Source organism: Anabrus simplex, chromosome 10 (assembly GCF_040414725.1).
Source record: "Anabrus simplex isolate iqAnaSimp1 chromosome 10, ASM4041472v1, whole genome shotgun sequence".
Lineage (NCBI taxonomy): Eukaryota > Metazoa > Arthropoda > Insecta > Orthoptera > Tettigoniidae > Anabrus > Anabrus simplex.
The window spans coordinates 39,482,308-39,502,515 of record NC_090274.1 but is presented as its reverse complement, the minus strand read 5'-3'; the positions used below and the strand labels follow the sequence as shown (position 1 = coordinate 39,502,515).

The 20,208-nt window shown below is 42.4% G+C and overlaps 1 protein-coding gene across 7 annotated transcripts in view; it reads right to left on the bottom strand.

The window, feature by feature from the left end:
* Nucleotides 1-20,208, bottom strand: part of LOC136882126 (RNA-binding protein 24-A) — a 410,943-nt gene that overhangs the window by 24,590 nt on the left and 366,145 nt on the right. For all 7 annotated transcript variants that reach the window (XM_067154649.2, XM_067154651.2, XM_067154652.2 and 4 more), the window contains one exon: nt 2,425-2,639. In XM_067154649.2, coding sequence (XP_067010750.1) covers nt 2,425-2,639 — 215 coding nt within the window. The remainder of the gene's footprint in view (nt 1-2,424; nt 2,640-20,208) is intronic.

The window sequence follows — 20,208 nt, the reverse complement described above, 5'->3', positions numbered from 1 at the left end:
GCGTAAATTAAAGGGGTGTTAGTAAGGACACATCCTCCCTTTGAGGCAAAGAAAAATGTGTCCGGGCGGATTTAACAAAAATCTACTAAATATCCCGGTTTTTTTTTTGGCTCCGAGAAAAAAAATGCAAGTTTTGAACGAAGGAAATCAGTCGTCGCTGTAATTAATCGTAAATAAATGCAACTGTAATACATTTGACAAAAAAAAATCTATTTTTGTTTCGTTGACGACATCGTTAGGAAGTTATCTATCCTGTTTTCAAGCGGCATGTTCCGCCTTCCACATTTGTTTTTTGATGTTGCTTCTGCTAGCCTTGCAGGTTGAGATTAAAGTTGCGTTGTTTATTTGAGACAGTGGCTGTATCTTTTGTATCAAATTAAGTTACGAACTTAAATGCAAAATGTCGAAAAGAAAGCCAGTGTTTAATGATGTGCCTATGGGGACATACAAATCATTCAAAAGAAGAAGAAACGAACACTAGGGAGAACGTTGGATTTGCCCTCCTGGAACATACATATCAGTTGCTAATAAAGGTAAGTCGTTTAAGTATCGTAAGGATTGGATCGTATTAATCTAAACGGGTATTTATAATTATAGAGTTTAATACCCTGACGTAATTTTCAGGTGCATTGGATCTAGAAGCCCACGAAAACAGTTCTAAACGAACTAAACATCTATGAATACTTCTTGGAAAAAAAAAAAACCGTTAAGAGAGATTTCCTCATCCTCCAAATATTCGTGGCATAAAATTTAAAAAGACAATAATGAGATAATTGAATATGGTGATGATGAATAAACTGTCAAGACACTGCATATTTAGTGTTAAAATAACAACGGAAAGTCAGTTTTAGTTTATTTTAAGTTGTAAACCGCGTGATTTGATCGATTTTATCGATAAGATATGTCCTCTTTTTATGATGAACTTATGGTAACCCCAGGGTAGAGTTATATTCAGCCTTTTGGTAAAGCGACGTGACACAAAGACACAGAACAGACTTTTCTTACCTTTGCCGATTTAGAAGCTATTTCAATAAAATCAATCAAGACGGATCTGCATTTAGGACAGTCGCCCAGGTGGCAGATTCCCTATCTGTTGTTTTCGTAGCTTTTTCTCAAATGATTGCAAAGAGTTTGTATATTTATTGAACATCTCCCTTGATAAACTATTCCAATCCCTAACTCCCCTATCTATAAACGAATATATGCCCCAATTTGTTCTCTTTCGGAACATACCACTTAATCGAGCAGCTCGTCTCCTTTCTCCCAAGTCTTCCCAGCCCAAACTTAGCAACATTTTCGTAACGCTACTCTTTTATCGGAAATCACCCAGAATATATCGAGCTGCTTTTCTTTGGTTTTTTTCCAGTTCTCAAATCAAGTAATCCTGGTAATGGCACCATACTCTAGTTGGGGTCTTACCATAGATTTATATGCCCTCTCTTTTACATCCTCATAATAATGTGCAGATATCTGTAACATTTATTTACAATCCCATTTATGTGATTACCCCACTGACGATCTTTTCTTTTATGAACGCCTAGGAACTGACAGTGATCCCCATACAGAACATTCACCCCATCAACGCAGTAGTTAAAATTGAGAGGACTTTTCCTATTAGTGAAACTCACAACCTAACTTTTAACCCCGTTTATCATCATACCATTGCCTGCTGTCCATCTCACAACATTGTCAAGGTCTTTTTTTGCAGTAACTTATTTATTACTCTATACAGAATAACATCATCCGCAAAAAGCCTTATCTCTGATTCCACTTCTTTACTCATATAATGTATAATAAGAAAACATAAAGGTCCAATAATACTGCCTTGAGGAAATTTCTTCTTAATGATTACAGGATCAGATAACGCTTCACCTACTCTAAATCTCTGAGTTATATTTTCTAGAAACATAGCCACCTATTCAGTCACTCTTTTGTCTAGTCCAATAGCCCTCATTTTTGCCAGTAATCTCCCATGGTCTACCCTATCAAATGCCTTAGATATGTCAATTGCGATGCTGTCCATTTGATCTCCTGAATCCAAGGTATTGCTATATCTTGCTGGAATCCTACAAGTTGAGCTTCAGTGAAATAACCTTTCCTAAAGACGAACTGCCTTTTATCGAACCAGTTATTAATTTCGCAAACATGTCTAATATAATCAGAAAGAATGCTTTCCCAAAGCTTTCATGCAATGCATGTCAAACTTAATGGCCTGTAATTTTCAGCTTTATGTCTATCACCCTTTTCTTTATACACAGAGGCTACTATAGCAACTCTCCATTCATTTGGTATAGCTCTTCCGTGCAAACAATAGTCAAATAAGTACTTTAAGTAAGATGCACATTATTTAGGTCGTTACAGGTTGACAGGTTTCCGACCAACTTATTCTAGACGAAAGGATTGGCAATCTTAGAGCTGAGTTACCTGCTGCACTCGTGTAGGGGTAAGTTTCAAAGCCGTTAGGGTACTGTCCAGGATACGAGACAGCAGCTGCTGCTGCCGCCGCATTCTGGTACTCGTAGAATTGCGCGGCCGCTGCTACCGTTGCCGCATGTGACAACGGCGTAGGAGGTAACGGGACTATACTTCCAGGAGCGGCCGTCAGATAGGGCGACGGGTACACGTAGCCTGGCGGAACTCTGTAAACAAGAAAAAATACGGTACAAACAGGGAATAAACAAATTTTTAAAAAGACAGAGAATGTAGAAAACTTTAAAAATAAAAGTACGTTGTATGTATTTTCATGCAAATCTAAGCAGAATTCTTAACGGACTGTTGATGATAGCTGTAACTATTGTGGTAGGGTTGCCATATGTCTAGAGTGACAGTGCAGATAGTGAGAAATAACAGGAACAAAGATTAATAATCGGTGTCATGTCATAGATACTTAACGCGAATTCCCTGTCTAATTACCGACTCAGACGCCCACGTCTTTCATATTCATATTCCGCGGGTTCCCTTCTCTGGTCCCTGAGTGTCCACTGCTGTAGTTTCAAAGAACATCGAAATCGGTGTAGAGAACTAGCACTCACGTTCTCCCGGTGTCGGAACAATCAGCCAACTAGAGATGCTTGCGAGGTTCTCAAACATCTAGAACGTGGCAAAGACCGACTCGGTCTTGCCGTGGCGTTGCTAGACCAATCCCGCTGGAGCGCAGAGGCGATTTATTTTGGAACAGGATGTTGCTAAACCAATCCTGCTGGAGTGCAGGCGATACGGAACAGGATATTGCCAGACCAATCCTGCTGGAGTGCAGGCGATACGGAACAGGATATTGCTAGACCAATCCCACTGGAGTGCAGACGATACGGAACAGGATGCCGCTAGATCAATCCCGCTGGAGTGCAAGCGTAACGGAACACGGTCATTTCGGAACAGGATGTTGCTAGACCAATCCCGCTGGGGTGCAGGCGATACAGAACCACTGTTACTTCAGAACAGGATGTTGCCAGACCAATCCCGTTGGAGTACAGGCAATAGGGAACAGGATATTGCTAGACCAATCTCGCTGCAGTGCAGGCGATACGGGACAATGCTATTTCGGAACAGGATGTTACGGCGTACTGTCCATTTTACGAACAGTTCCAAAATACCTCTTTTGTCATTTTTTTGACCATCTCTAGTAAGGGAGGCTGCTCAAGGCTCACCGTCCTCATCTGGCGGACGAATCACCGCTAACTCCACTCCATTGGAACACTGTGGTGAGGCTTTACACTGAACCCAGGCTTTTGGCATGCAATGCACACTGTGATTAAAAAATGTATACGACCACTTCTCCGACGCCGTCGGCCAAAACGTGCGCAGACCATTAAGACCTAACGCTTTAACGATCATGGCCTAATAATAATAATAATAATAATAATAATAATAATAATAATAATAATAATAATAATAATAATAATAGTTCAAGAGGAAAACAGTCCGTCCCCGCGGTGTTGGGGGCAACGCGTCCGCCTGTCACCCGGCGGCCCCGGATTCGATTCCCGGCTGGGCCAGGGGTTTTTGATTGTAAATTATTAATATCCCTGGCCTGGGGACTGGGTGTTTGTGTCGTCCTTAACGTTTGTTTCCTCACATTCAACACTCGACATTTCCTCCATTCCAATTACACGCAGGTTCGTATCACGTGGTGCAAGTAGGGCAAAAGATCTCTATAGGTCGACGCCCCTAACAAATAACATTTTTTTTTTTTAAGAGGTGAACAGCGGACCTCTGCTCATTGACTGATAGGTTCACTGATGCCGTACGCAAGAGACGCCTGAAATTCTATGGCCATATCTATAGAATGGACAGCGACAGACTCAGCAAAAGATGATTTAAAGTAATCAACTCAAAGAAAGTTAAAATAAACTGGCTAGAGGAAACTAAGGCGGAACTCCAAGAAATGAAAATCACGGACGACATTACAGAAGATGGTGGAGCGTTTCATACAATAGAATCAAAGCATAAATTCGTGGAATCTAGACGTGGTAGGAAGTGAGTGGTCCAAAGAACGCAAGATGCAACACAGTGCATTCACGAAGAGAGATTTTGGGAGGATAAGAAGGCCAAAACCTTATGGCCAAACGCGCTCTTTGAATGGGCATAACGAAGAAATAATAATAATAATAATAATAATAATAATAATAATAATAATAATAATAATAATATACTTAGGAAGTCTAAGGTATCTTTCATTTTCTCACAATTCATGAGCCTTAATATTCTGTTGTAAATAATCCCATTTTTTCTATCGTTTTATCGGAATTCGTTTTACTTCCCATGTGGGTCGAGTCAAAGGATGCACTATCTGTAAGAGGCTACTAAGAGGGGAACAAGCAAATAATCTGTACTTGCTCTCGTCTTTCGCGATTCTATGCTTTCCCGTATAGGGGAGAAAGTGTACACGAGCAAAGATTTTTTCCTGTATAAACTTCCTTCATTGTGAAAGTGTTGTGAACGATACTAGTTATTCTGCAATAATGTTGCATATATTTTTCAAGGCCTAGGCAGTCTGGTTTTTTCTTTCTTAAGAACCTTCGTTGTGTCTTTCTTTCACTGATTCCTCCATCCTTTGAATGATCATACCTCCTCTTCTTCCCCCGGCGATTAGATTTAAGAGGGAATGATTTTCACGTTTTACTTTACAATTTGTCTTTTAGTTTGCTTTATTCAAGAAATGTTATATGGGCCATCCCTAGATTGCATTCAACCTGTTATATGAGGCTTTATTGAGTGACTGGGGGGTTGCGCTATAGAAAATGCACAGTGTCTACGCAGGGAACCGAAAAGGATAAAGTCCTTTCTCTGTTGAAAGCTACTGTTCGCGTGATTACTACAGACCAGCTTAGTATTGATCCTGCCTTTTACAACTACTCTATCTCTCTCTTAGTTGAATCCTTTGTCTCCCTGAACAATAATGATTTTTAAAAAAGAAAAAAAAAGTATTAAGCGAGTAATACCTCATTTAACCGTTAAGTGGAGTGCAGGACTGATCTCTACTGTACTTATTTTTCTGACAACACTTTCACCTCACTTAGTGCACAAAGTATTATACAAATGGCCCGGTGCCATTTCTTGATGGATGCAATACAGCAAAACCCCAACCACTTAACCAAACTAAAGCGGGGTAGACACATGTCGGATAAGCCATGGCAACTACTGTTCGAGCGAAAGGGACAAATATTCTACTCATATGTGCATGCAGAATTGTTTAAATTCAAAATATATTTTATTTCAACTTGAAGTACACTGCCGACCCCGTGGTGTAGAGGTAGAGTGTCTGCCTCTTACCCGGAGGCCCCGGGTTCGATTCCCGCCCAGGTCAGGGATTTTTATCTGGACCCGAAGGCTGGTTCGAGGTCCACTCAGCCTACGTGATTAGAATTGGGGAGTTATCTGGCGGTGAGATGACGGCCCCGGTCTAGAAAGCCAAGAATAACGGCCGAGAAGATTCGTCATGCTGACCACACGACACCTCGTAATCTGCAGGCCTTCGGGCTGAGCAGCGGTCACTTGGTAGGCCAAGGCCCTTCAAGGGCTGTAGTGCCATGGGGTTTGGGTTTTTTTTAAAGTACAGTATTTAGACACACGATTTCATAAAATTGGAAATTTTTCAATTTTCTTCTCGCAACGCTTGCGAGCAGCTACAGTTTATCACGCCGCCGCCTGATAAGCATGTTATCAAATAAATAAATAAATAAATAAATAAATAAATCACTCCTGATCTGCATTTAGGACAATCTTCCATGCGGCAGATTCCCTATCTGTTGTTTACATAGCCTTTTCTTAAATATTGAACATCTCCCTCAGTAAAATTCCAATCCCTAACTCCCTTTCTTATCAACGAATAATTTACCCCAATTTATTCTCTTGAATTCCAACTTTATCTTCATTTTGTGATTTTTCCTACTTTTAAAAATACCACTCAAACTTACTCGTCTACTAATGCCATTTCACGCCATCTCTCCACAAACAGCTCGGAACATACCACTTAGTTGAACAGCTCGTCTCCTTTCTCCCAAGTCTTCCCAGCCCAAACTTTCTCCCAAGTCTTCTCAGCCCAAACTTTGCAACATTTTCGTAACGCTACTCCTTTGTCGGAAATCACCCAAAAAATCGAGCTGCTTTTCTTTGGACTTTTTCCAGTTCTTGAATCAAGTAATCCTGGTGAGGATGCCATACTTGTAGGGATCCCTATAAGGAACTTTCACTCCACCAACGCAGTAATTACAACTGAGAGGACTTTTCCTATTAGGGAAACTCACAACCTGTGGTAGGGATTCGCTGTTTTGTTCTTAGGTCCGGATAACGCCATTCCTTTAGCACGTTGCTGGGCAAACCACAGACATAGGGCTTCGCTTAATTTTTCACATTCGTTTTCTTTCATAGGTTGCGTTTTGAAATTCTCGACGAATGTTCCTGAAATTTTGGCTTCGCTCTTATCCAGCCAGATACTGTCGAGATACCGGCAGCATAATCTTCTGCTACGTTTCGTAACACCCTGCCATTTTCCATCAGTCTGACAGCGTCAGTATTCTGTTCAATTGTTATCACAACATGTTTCTTATTCGTTGACATAGTAACCCTCTCCTGTTCATAATCTATATGAATGCTCTCATACGAGAATTTAGAGAAACAAGACATGGTTCCGTTCGCATTAACAGAAATCTACAGCGGGACACATTATTATTTGCAGATTACTTAGTGGTGGTCACCACCTCCGAAGATGATTTACAGCGTTCAATGTACAGATCTAACCTAAACCTAGTCTCAAGTACTCAATGGAAATATCCCCTGAAAAAATTAAGATAATGGCTTTCTGTGGCAAGAAACCAGTAAGAAGCAAGATCCGCTTAAATAACAACATTTTGGAAAGAGTAAATGATTTTTAAATACCTCGGGTACAAACTGTCTTTCTTTGAAGAACTGGACATATCCGAAAAAACCTCCAAATTCAACAGATGTTTGGGAATCATCAATAACGTTTTTATAGGCCATCATTAGTTCAAAAACACACCCGTACAAGAATCTACAAAACCTTGGCAAGACCTGTACTTTGCTATGGAAGTGAAGCGTGGACCCTGAGGAAATGCGACGAGAGAAGAACAACTACAGCTGAAATGAAATGCATGCGACGAACAGCAGGAATCACTAAGTGGGAACCCAAAAGAAATACAGAAGTGCTGAATGACCTTAAAAGCAGACCTCTATTAGAATATATCTATGAATACCAGAGAAATTGGCTAGAACACCTAAACAGGATGGACAGAAGCAGGATCCACAAAGCAGTCATAAAATACTGCCCCGGTGGGAAGAGATCTCTGGGACGACCCAGGAAGAGATGGCGTGAAACTGCAAATCTTTTGTATAGACCATAACAGTTCTTCTATAGGACTAATACACTAAAGGATGATGATGATGATGATGATGATGATGATGATGATGACGACTTTTGTTGCTTAGTCACTGTCAATGCCGAGCACTGCTAACACGGAAATACGGTTATGTAGCGCATACTTATCTACGAAATGTCACTGTAATATTTGTCCCAAATGGAACATAATAATTGCTTTTGCATAAAGGAAGTCGAAAATCTGCGGTAAATTAAGAAATAGTACGAAATATTTTACTTGCAGAGAATGATATGGATACATACTTTACTACCTTACTTCTATTTATTTTGTTTTCTGCTATGTCGCAGCGCTTCCGAATGTGTTGTATTTTTCTAACACTTTCGTGTGTGATTTCTTTGCTCACTGAAGTTGTTTGCATTAATTGGTGTCGTTTTCTTCATGTTGCTCATTCGTTTTGTGCCCTGACTCATTCATTAACTTATATATTTATTGGTCCAGGGATCATGCTATTTTGCTGTATGAACTGCCCGCGCTAGCCATATGGACAAAGATAATGAGAATTCACAGACATAGCACTCCCATTCGTCGGTGCTAGCCCTGGACCTCAAGAAAGAAACACAAGACGGCACAAGCAGAAGAATACAACACAAGGGAGTCCTGTCTACAGCCCGTAAGTACGTATACATATTTCTCTAGTGACGATATTCCTTAAATTATCGCAGATTTTTCACTTGATTTGTGTAAAAGGAATTATTATGTTCCATTTGGAACAAATATTAGAGTGACATTTCGTAGATAGGTATGCGCTACGTAACCCGGAAATACTGTTCAATAGTGTTAACTGGCGATGGATTTTGCCATTGTTGTCTTAAGGTGTAAAAGTACGTGGTTATCGGTCTGTATCGACAAAAAAAAAAAAAAAAAAAAAAAAAAAAAAAAAAAAAAAAAAAAAAAAAAAAAAGCGAAGATGACCATAAAAATGGGAAAGGAACGATCGTGTGAAGAATAAGACTAGAGGGGGTCACGAAAGAACTCACTTTACATTGAATGCCCTAATATCACAGAGTCGGAAGGAAACTAGATGTTAAGGTCTACAATATCGACAGCTCATAAAACATGAACAATAGCATTACACTGAACAGTGCTGTAATGTGCTTTGTCTCTTCTGCTGCCACTCATCTCCGATGGATGGGATTACTGCTGCGTCTTGAGTAAAACAGCCTGTCTGAATATCGTCGGAAAATACACAGTTAAAAAAAATAGGGGAACTAGTTTTGCAACGTCTGGTAGGTGAACGTTAATTTGGTAGATGGGGTTCCAATGGTCGTACAGCATACCTTGACACCTTAGCTACTCAGGGTATGTCAAATCGAAGTTATACTCCATCTGTAGGCGTAGTCATGCATTAAACTGTCAGTGACCTCTCAAAACGCTTCAAAACAAAGTGGATAGCGGTGCGTCCGTGTGTCGTTGTGAGGTACCACTGCGGTCATTTGATCACGTTGTACGTGCACATCCCATGAGACATTTTAAGGAGGTTCAAATCGCAAGGGCCGTCACTTTGATCCAGGAAGGATGGACGTTTCGTCGTGTTGCTGTGGATCTCAATGTCTCTCCGTCAGTTATTCAACGCTTGTGGAATCGCCACAATGAGACAGGCCAGTTCACAAGGAGGGTTCGACAAGGTCGTGGACGCATGACAACCCCACAGAATGACCGATATCTGACCATCTGTGCGTTGCGGCGTCATTTAGCAACTGCCAGAGAACTGCAACAAGACTTCAGGAGGGTCACTGGAGTCACGATGTCTGATCAGACAGCAAGGAACAGGTTAAGAGAAGTGTGCTTACGACCCAGACGTCCTGTTCGAGTGCCCCGTTTAACGCAGCAACATCGCGCAGCTCGCCTTCTGTTTGCCCGTACCCACATCAACTGGCAACTTCGCTAATGGAGACCTGTGTTGTTCACAGACGAGTCCAGATTTCCCCTGACACAGCGTGATGGACGTCAACGTGTATAGAGACGCCGTGGTAAGCAGTACATGCCAAATGTTGTCCAGAAAGCGACTGATTCGGACATGGTTCTGTGACGATGTGGGGTGGCATCAGTATTGATGGCCGTATGGATCTTGTCGTCCGTGGTACATCGATTAGATACTGCTACAGAATGCGTTGGTTGCTGCATACGGTGTTGGCCCTGAATTCGTACTCATGCACGACAATGCCAGGGCTCATGTAGCGCGCATCACCAGAGCTATATTGCGACAACTGGACTTTCAAGAGACCGAATGGCCAGCAGTGAGTCCCGACCGTAATCCCATCGAGCATGTGGGGGATAGGCTTGACAGACGTGTTCGTGGGCGTCCTGTTCCACCACAGACTCTCGAAGACCTCGAACAGGCTCTCATTGAAGAATGGGACCTGATACCGCATCGCGACCTCCGTCGACTTATACGAAGCGTGCCACGTAGGTGCCAAGTTGTGCTAAATGCTCGTGGATGACATACCGTACACCACACTGAAGCTCTCCAACCGTGATAAAAATCACCCTGGAGGACTGTTATCACTTTGTTTTTCGCCCCTATTTGGACATTTCCGTTCGTGTTCTGAAAATGAACGCGAATCCATCGATGTTCTTTTGTATACTTCAACGGTAAAGAATGAAGGTTTAGTTGGTAATATACTTGGGTGTGAGGTATTGTTTTGTGGAGCATGGCATACGTTGAAAAACATATTCGCCTAATTTTTTGAACTGTGTAGCTGGGGAGTTGCATAATTTTGCACATGCTATGCGATTGTCAACGAAGGGTACTACACCTGATATATATAATAAATAAAAAGGCATGTTAGTTAAGCTTAATGTTCACAGGTGACGGCACTAGTTCAGTGGCGTGACGTGAACACTTGTTGGTCGCGCAGGGTGGGTGGCCAAATGGTTGATGGTGTGTGGTGTGCTTGGAATAAGCTCCCTCATCACGCCCTTCCTTCCGGCTGAGGTGGAGGGGTGGAAATTGCCTTTTAGTGCAATACCAAGAACTAGGGAGTGACAGTGATTGATTGTTCTACAAGTGAGACTAGTAAATCAACCAAGGAAGCAGTCATTCTTATGCCCCCGCACTCCAATTCATCGCACAATCAATAGACTGGACCTTAATTCACGTTTCTATACAAAGCTGCCATTTGAAGGCCATGTGTAACAAGGTAGACCTAATAATAATAATAAATAATTCTTTCTTAATCCGTTTACCCTCCAGAGTCGGGTTTTCCCTCGGACTCAGCGAATGATCCCACCTCTACCGCCTCAAGGGCAGTGTCCTGGAGCATGAATGGATGAGGATACAACTGGGAAGGAGGACCAGTAACTCGCCCAGGCGGCTTCACCTGCTATGCTGAACAGGTAGGTAAAATCATTGACCAGAAACTTTGTGTAAAATGTGGATTTCTTCAGTCATCAACTACAAATTTTAAATACACATCTCCACCCGTTCCCGAAAACTCTTCTTACGAGCTTCTATGGGACCGAGAAATCATAACCGATGTCACGCTCAGCAATAATAGGCCAAATATTATTCTAATCGATAAATCAGAAATATTCGCATCCCTTATAGAAATGGCTTGTCCAAACGCCTCCAATCTGCAAACAACAACAGCCACAAAGATAGCAAAATACACCGAACTGGCAATAGAAATAGAACGCTTGTGGAAACTAGAATGTCATCACAGTTCCAGTAGTGATATCATGTAACTTACTGGTGCCATTTCGAAAAGCTTGCAAAGCTCGCTGGCTGAATTGTAACTGCATCACCACACGTATGTTGAACTGCAGAAAGCCACTTTCCTGAGCACCTGCCACACTGTGAGAAAGTTTCTAGGAACTTTTCCTCTGCGTTAAACTAAACAGCATGGAGATCCAGGCCGCAAGTCCCAAAAAGGGTTTAAGGTTCGAGTCCCGCTGGTCGAAAAAAATGTCACTATCAGTATGTTGGCCGGCAGGGTAGGGGAGGTGGTGGTATACAACTTCTAATCACTAGATTGTGTGCCAAACGCCTGGATTAAATTCCGAACCTCTCCGCAGTGTTCATATGGAGTGAGAGCTTATGACGCTGTTGATAGTGATTCGTCCGTCTGATGGGGACGTTAAACCTTGAGCAGACCCCTTGGTGCTATTCGACGGGAGTAGTCTATGTGCCGGCACCAGGTTTCACCCTCTCCCTTCCTACTATTATGCATCATTATGTCATTAACTCATCTGATGAGGTTGACGTCAGGAAGGACATCCGGTCATCAAAACCCGCCACTACAGATTCATCTTCTCCAGGACACTGTCCTTGAGGCGGTAGAGTTGGATCCCTCGCCGAGTCCGAGGGAAAAACCGATCCTGGAGAGTAAACAGATAAAGAAGAAGACAGATTCATCTCACCTCATATCCGACCCCGTAGAGAAACGGGACAAGGCTTGGACAAACAAACAAACAAACAAACAAATTGAGCGAGGGTGACAGTTTATTTCTTTAAGTCCTTATTGACCTTGAAAACCGACTTATGAATATCTTGATTGCTCATTTACTTAGATGTCCGGCTCCATAGCTAAATGGTTAGCGTGCTGACTTTTGGTCCAGAGGGTTCCGAGTTCGATTCCTAACCGGGGGTCGGGAATTTTAATCTTCATTGGTTAATTCCGACAGCTCGGCGGGGGCTTGGTCTGTGTGCCGCCTTCATCATTAGAATTCATCGCATGTATGGCACCATCCTCATAGATGCACAGGGCGCCTATACGGCGTCAACTTGAAAGACCTGCACCAGGACTCTTCGGAGGGCACACGTCATTATTATTATTATTATTATTATTATTATTATTATTATTATTATTATTATTATTATTATTATTATTTGCAAGTTGCTTTACGTCGCACCGACACAGACAGGTCTTACGGTGACGATGGGACAGGCAGGAGCTAGGAGTGGGAAGGAAGCGGCCGTGGCCATAATTAAGGTACAGCCCAGCATTTGCCTGGTGTGAAAATGGGAAACCACGGAAAACCATCTTCAGGGCTGCCGACAGTGGGGTTAGAACCCACTATCTCCCGAATACTGGACACTGGCTGGAATTAAGCGACTGCAGCTGTCGAGCTCGGTGATTATTATTATTATTATTATTATTATTATTATTATTATTATTATTATTATTTAATTAGGTAAGGGAACCTCCATCATTGGAGGTTAGTTTGTTGATGTTTATGTCGATATTTGTTTTTTAATGTATTTAATGTATAGCTTTACGTGCACTTATTTTGAAACAGTTTTATAATATGGTTGACTGTTTCGGCGCCATTCGTTGGGTAAAAATAAACAGCTGTTTTGCCCAGCACTGTCAGTAAGTATCTTGCCTAGAGAGTTCATTTTAGTTCAGAAAATGACCTTTAAGTAAGACGGAGGACGCTGTGGGAGCCATTTGTCTCTCAGTCCAGGCTAAGTATAAGGTGCGAGAGTAAATCGCTCGTGAGAACATAGAAGTCGTAACGTCACTTAAAGAGAACGCCTCCGATGGTAGACACGAGCTATTTTGTGACTTCACGGACGTTATATCTCCGTGAAAATAAAAGAAGTACACAAGAAAGAGTGACGTAGGCCTACTCCTATATGATTTATAGGAATTTCAAGTTGAGAAATAGATACCCTAAAAAACAAAGTTATATTTGTTTTGTTTAAAAAGCGGGCCTGTCAGCATTGCTCAGGATGGGCTGCAGACTTATTGAACTACACAATACGTTAGTATCAGGTATGAAATGTAATACAAATAACGAAAGAAAGATAGAAAGAAAGAAAGAAAGAAAGAAAGAAAGAAAGAAAGAAAGGGAAATGCTCAAGATTCGTCTCCTTCTTTCCTGACAGTATCTGCACCTTTGAATTAGGCACAATCAGTGGTGGATCGTGAGGTATGAATTGAGGGGGTGTCACAGACGAGAGCAGGAGTAAACTAAATAAATACATAAATAAATAAATAAATAAATAAATAAATCGTATCACTCGAGGCGCCACTGAACATTTGCGGTTTTCGGAGACTGATCGTTAAGGCTTTAGAGTCTGACAATGTGGTTAGCTGGTTCAAGTCTGTCGGTGGAAAAAATAAAAGCCATAATTAGAATGTTGCAACGTCGGAAGCAGACCCCTTGCTAATATTCGACAGGAGTAGGTTATGCGCCGACAGCGCGTTTCACCCTCTTACTACCTCCTCCTCCTGCTGCTCATCATCATCATCATCAATTAGAACTTCTAAAAGTTGTCGAGGTCGGCAGGTCTCGTCCTGAGACTAATCTTTTCTTGTACTACCAGATCTTTTCGCGTCCGTTCTTTCTGTCGCTGTTCTAGTACACTTTCTACTTCTGAATATTGTAAAGCGGTTGTGGATTAATAGTAGGGTGAATGACCAATGGCAAGACTCAAACATATCCGGCGAAGAATGACTTTCACAACGTTGTCATGTCACGATGTATACTCAGCAGGGGCTATTATTATTATGTTCGATTTTGGCCACGATAGGCCACCAAGTAACAACTGTGATATACTGGGTCATCTTTTCGCTCCACTCGCTTTGATCTTCTGCCAGTACAGTTTCATTCGTTGGGTTATGTCCTTCCTTGTTTCCTCTGAAAAAAAAAAAACCCCACTTTTGAAGATGTCTCTTCTACTTCTCCTCTGAAGTGGTTCCTATTTTGGATTTCTTCCTGACTAACGCCCAACCTCTCCATATCAGTATGTATCTCCATAAATCTCCTGGGAACAATCGTTTTTACTTCGAAATGTGTAAGGAGCTTTCGAGTCAACCTTTCTTGATTCGTACGTAGATGACTATAGGATTGTGTTAGTCTCTTCTTCATCGACTCTGTAATTCCTTCAGTCTCTTTGTATAACTCATTGTTAGGTTTTAATCATCGTTGTCTACCAACACATCTAGGTCCAAGATTCTTCCTTAGGATCTGTCTTTCTTCTCCAGTTGTTACAGTTATCTCTTTGTGGCTTGATCACAGTGTTAGAGTGCCTTAGTTTCGTTCTCAGAATTAGTGATTTCTTGCTGCACACATCTTTCGTTAACTGGTAGGCTAATTCCACCTTCCTGATTCTTGCAGTGATTGCCTCCTATTCTAAGCCATTAAACTGGATCGTCTCACCAAGATATTTCCGGCTCCATGGCTAAATGGTTAGAATGTTGGCCTTTGGTCACAGGGGTCCCGGGTTCGATTCCCGGCAGGGTCGGGAATTTTAACAATAATTGGTTCATTTCCCTAGCACGGGGGTTGGGTGCGTGTGTCGTCTTCATCATTTCATCCTCATCACGACACGCAGGTCGCCTACGGGAGTCAAATCAAAAGACCCTGCATCTGGCGAGCCGAACATGTCCTCGGACACTCCCGGCACTAAAAGCCATACGCCATTTCATTTCATTTCATTTGAAGCTCTTGACTTTTATATCTATCTTCCTGCACGCACGCACACACACACACACACACACACACACACACACACACACCTTCGTTTCGGCCGTCTATGGACCTTTTTTTATTTTTAGCCTTCTCTGCCAGTATCTTTGAATAATTTCTCCTACTTCTTTCTTTTGTATAGGATTTACCTTTTCTCACTACGTTTTCCCAGTCTCCTGGAAACCGCGGAACGTTCTGACGAGTTGTCTAAATCGATTTCTGTCCATGATGTAACCTTCCGGAATCTCCAACTTCGTCAAGTCCAACCTTACTTCTCGAAACCATGTCTTCCTCTTTCTGAATAATTCCAATATTCTCTACTTCGTCAGTCTGTTACTGTCCAGCCTCAAGAGCCCACAGAACTGTAACCTTCTCTTCTTCATCAATTCAACCACACCTTCTGTCCTTTAACACAATTCTTTGTTAGATTTGAGTCTCCTCATTCCATTGTGCTTTTTGGACCTAGAATTTTTCTATCTCCTTTCCGGATATATTTAATCTCACCTTTTCCAATAATGAGAATTTATTGCAGCCGAAATGTCAAACAAAATAGTTACATCTTATTGTATTCAGTTATTGACATTGTTTTTTTTAGTGCACTTTGTTTCATCCAGTTTCCCTCCATCAATGCGCTTGTAGCGTAGAAGTCTCTCTCAGCCCCTCTTCTCGCCAGATATTTTGTATATTGTTCTGGAGCTGGTAGTTCAGTTTGTTCTTCAGGTCCTCTGCGTAAAATGTATCCTTGGCTAGTATATAAACCATTCTTATTGGTGCTGATTTTCCCGCTCTCAGTGCATTATTTATTAAGTGGGCATTGACCCTTTTTTTTTCTTCCAAAGTTTCTGAGGCTTAGACTGTCCCAGATCAGTTCTAACCCGTAAGTCAGTATTGGAGATATAGTGGTGTTAAAAAGTCTCATTGCTGTATCTAGGGACAGAACTGAAAGATTCTTTATGGTTGGGATTGCTCTTGTGACTGCTGCAGTTTTTTCTTAAATAGTGTATCTAAATGACTTTGCAGTAGTTTGCAGGGTAATTCCAAGATACATAAAATGATTGACAATGTTTAGAGGTTTTATCCAATGTTTCGCTGTTCACAGGCACTCAGGTTTAACAACAGTATTTAGAGGTGGTGGTGATTATTGTTCTAAGAGGAAGTACAACTATACAACCATCCACTATGTAACGTTAATCAGAGAGAAAAAAATGTTGTAGATGTTCCTCGTCAATTGAAATGACATTTCCATTTTTCTCGGCCGATCCTTAATGGCATTCTTTTCCGACACATTCTCGTATTATTATTATTATTATTATTATTATTATTATTATTATTTGCTGATGCATTTGCTCGCGAGACCTAGTGTTCACAATGCACTATGTCTTCTGGTGAGGGCTGGAGCAGTTTTATTACTTTCATTGACCTGTCTCAGTCTCATCCTTGACTTTAACAATATGAAAGTGACCGAGGTATGGGCGATGCTAGTAATACCATTCCTTATGCAGCCAGTTCCTGTTATGAATGGTGTGAAAATATTGCTCATAGGGTCGGTTGGTGCATGAATTTCAGTGGGCTTGGCAGACTGATATGTAATAGCAACTTCTGGCTCAGTGAGGAAAGCAGCGGGGAACTACGTCGCTCCTCATTTCCCTAGTACGCCTCTTCAGTGATGTCTAGGCCTTCTGTGAAAGCTGATGGTGGAGTTGTTGGGGGTTCCAACCAGCCTTCGGGCTGAGGACTGAACATAGGCCTACATTATACTTTTTTCTTTCTTCGCCATGCCCAATTAAAGAGCGAGTTTGAACTTGCTAGCTTGGCATGACAGCTTCTCCTTCTCCAAAAATCTCTTCATGAATTCGCTGTGGTGTTTTTCCCCCGTTCTTATGTCCATTGTTTTCCAGTGGTCCTTTTAGCTTTTTCCACGAATGTGAAATTTGCAACCAGAATTCCAAAGACTGTACGATTTTTTATGGTAGAGTCTGCGGCGTTTATTTCTTGTAAATCCTGCATAATTTCTTCCAGCCAGTTGATCTTGACCTCCTTTGAAGCGATTATAGATAGTTTTTTTTGCCAATCCACTATTGACCATTCTACAGATGTGATAATAGAATGTCAAGCGTCTACGTGTTATTATTATTATTATTTATTATTATTTACTGAACGAGTTGGCTACGAGGTTTGGATCGCGTGGCTGTCAGCTTGTATCCGAGAGATAGCAGGTTCAAACCCCACTGCCCTGAAGAATTTTCGGTGGTTTCCCATTTACGTAGCCTACTAGGCACATTGCAATAATCAAGGCCACTTTCGCTCCTTCCCAACCATAGCAGTTGGTACAACGTAAAACAAATAGGCTATTATTAAAAATCGAATCAAATGTTTCTGAAGTGGCCAAGAATCTTCTTCGTTTCCCCACCCTATTGGATTAGAGAGAAACAGGTCTTGCATAACACCAAGCAATTTTATTGCCTCGAGAGTCGTGCCACGGAACTTACTCGTATCATATTTCCCGTGAGTGATATGTGTGTCGTATATTTGTATTTTTTTGTTTCTCTAAGGTAGTAATTTGTCCTCATACCGGCTCCCATTTGCATGCTCGATTAAGCTCCACCACCTCAGGTGACGCGTGCTTTCAACTTACATTAGGACGTCAAGTCACGTGATCGTGACAATTGCGCAGCGGTCCCTGGCGGCCATCTTGTGCGACGAAGGCGTGGTTAATCCCCACCTTGTGTCCCGACACGTCCATTCTTTCTATTCAGTCAATAATATCCAATGCGAGAGCTTCCTTTCTTTTTATTTCTTTCTAACTTTTACAGTTCTCTATTTGTGTATCAACGATACTCTTCGTGGCTTTTTTTTTTTCTTTCCTTCCTTCCTTTTCAGTGCTTGAGATAATTATTATTAGCCTACTAGCATGTCCTTTCCTTGTATTTTTTTCAGTAGCCTACATCACGATCTTTTAAAAACTGAAGGACTTACTTTTGTTTAATGACACTTAATTGTCCGCCTCTGTAGTGCAGAGGTTAGTGTGATTAGCGGCAAATCCCGGAGGCCCGGGTTCGATTCCCGGCCCTGCCACAAAATTTTAAAAACCTCGGGAGGTCAGCTGAGTAAAGGGGAGTTCGATTTCCACCTCAGCCATCCTCGAAGTGGTTTTCCATGGTTTCCCACTTCTCCTCCAGGCAAATGCCAGAATGGTATCTATCTTAAGGCCACGGCCGCTTCCTTGTCTATCCCTTCCGATCTTCCCATCCTCCCACAAGGTCCCTGTTCAGCATAGCAGGTAAGGCTACCTGAGAGATGCACTGGCCCTCCTCCCCAGCTGTATTCTCCAACCCAAAGTCTCACGCTCCAGGACACTGTCCTTGGGGCGGTAGAGGTGGGATCCCCCGCTCAGTCCGAGCGAAAAAGAACCCTGGAGGGTGAACGAAAGAAGAAAGAATGTAAGAAATATATATATATTGCTATTTGCTTTACGTCGCACCGACACAGATAGATCTTATGGCGACGATGGGACAGGAAAGGCCTAGGAGTGGGGAGAAAGCAGGGCCGTGGCGTTAATTAAGGTACAGCCTCAGCAGTTGCCTGGTGTGAAAATGGGAAACCATGGAAAACCATTTTCAGGGCTGCCGACAGTGGGATTCGAACCCACTATCTCCCGGATGCAAGCTCACAGCTGCGCGACCCTAATCGCACGGCCATCTCGCCCGGTAAGAAAGAAAGAAAGAAAGAAAGAAAGAAAGGAAGAAAGAAAGGGAAAGCACACAATTAGGGTATGAATTGCTCAATATGACTCATGCACAAGCGCTGCAATACAATCTAATTCTCGTACGGAGTAGTCTACAAGGCTACCAAGTAGGGCGAACGCCTATTGGGACAAAAAGTTAGAATAACTTATCTCTGCAATAAGGATCAACTGAGAGCCTCCGTAGCTCAGGCGGCAGCGTGCCGGCCTCTCAAGTCCTGGTGAAATTTGTGCTGGACAAAGTGGAGGCGGGACAGGTTTTTCTCCGGGTAGGCCTACTCCGGATTTCCCTGTCATCTTTCATTTCAGCGATGCTCTGCAATATCATTTCATTTCATCTGCCAGCCATTAATCATTGCCCCAGAGGAGTGCGGCAGGCATCGGCACCTGGCACAATTCCTATCCTCGCCGCTAGATGGAGCTTCATTCTTTCCATTCCTGCCTCCTAGTAGGCCTAGAGTAAAACGGAACGTGGGAACTGACGAGCATACAACCAGATGGCGTCAAATTAAAATGTCTGCGTACGGTAGCTGAGGCCATACGATGATTATTATTATTATTATTATTATTATTATTATTATTATTATTCCTGGCCCGGTCGAATGACTGGAAACAGGCTCAGGATTTTCATTTTCAAGGACCAGCTGAATAGTATCAGGGGAAGTCGCTAAGCCTAGTTACTAGCCTGTTCGTTGTCTTACTTTTCCTCCATCGGCAGTGGCAGAGTGGGCTTCCGCTGGTCCGACGGCTCTGCACTTCCACCGACTAACCGAGCAGAGGAGGGGTGGCCGTGTCTCTACGCCTCTGCTTTCGGGAGACGGAGAGGAACTGGTTCCCACCGTCGGCTGTCCTGAGAATTTCCATTCTCGTGCACTAAGGCGAATACCGGGACAGTTCCTAGTATAGGCCACGGTCGCTAACCCTCTCACCTTCTCCGAGCATCTCCTTCACCGTAACAAATCTCCCGGCCTGAGAGGCGGTGTCACCGTCTAAGAGGCCCGCCTCCCCCTTCAGGGGAGGAATGAAAACATTTTAGTAGTAGTAGTAGTAGTAGTAGTAGTAATGTTTTCTCCGCTATACGGAAAAGCATAGAATCATGGATATAATTTTGGACTTAGAAGACGAAAGGGCGAGTCATCTATAATGCGACGCGTA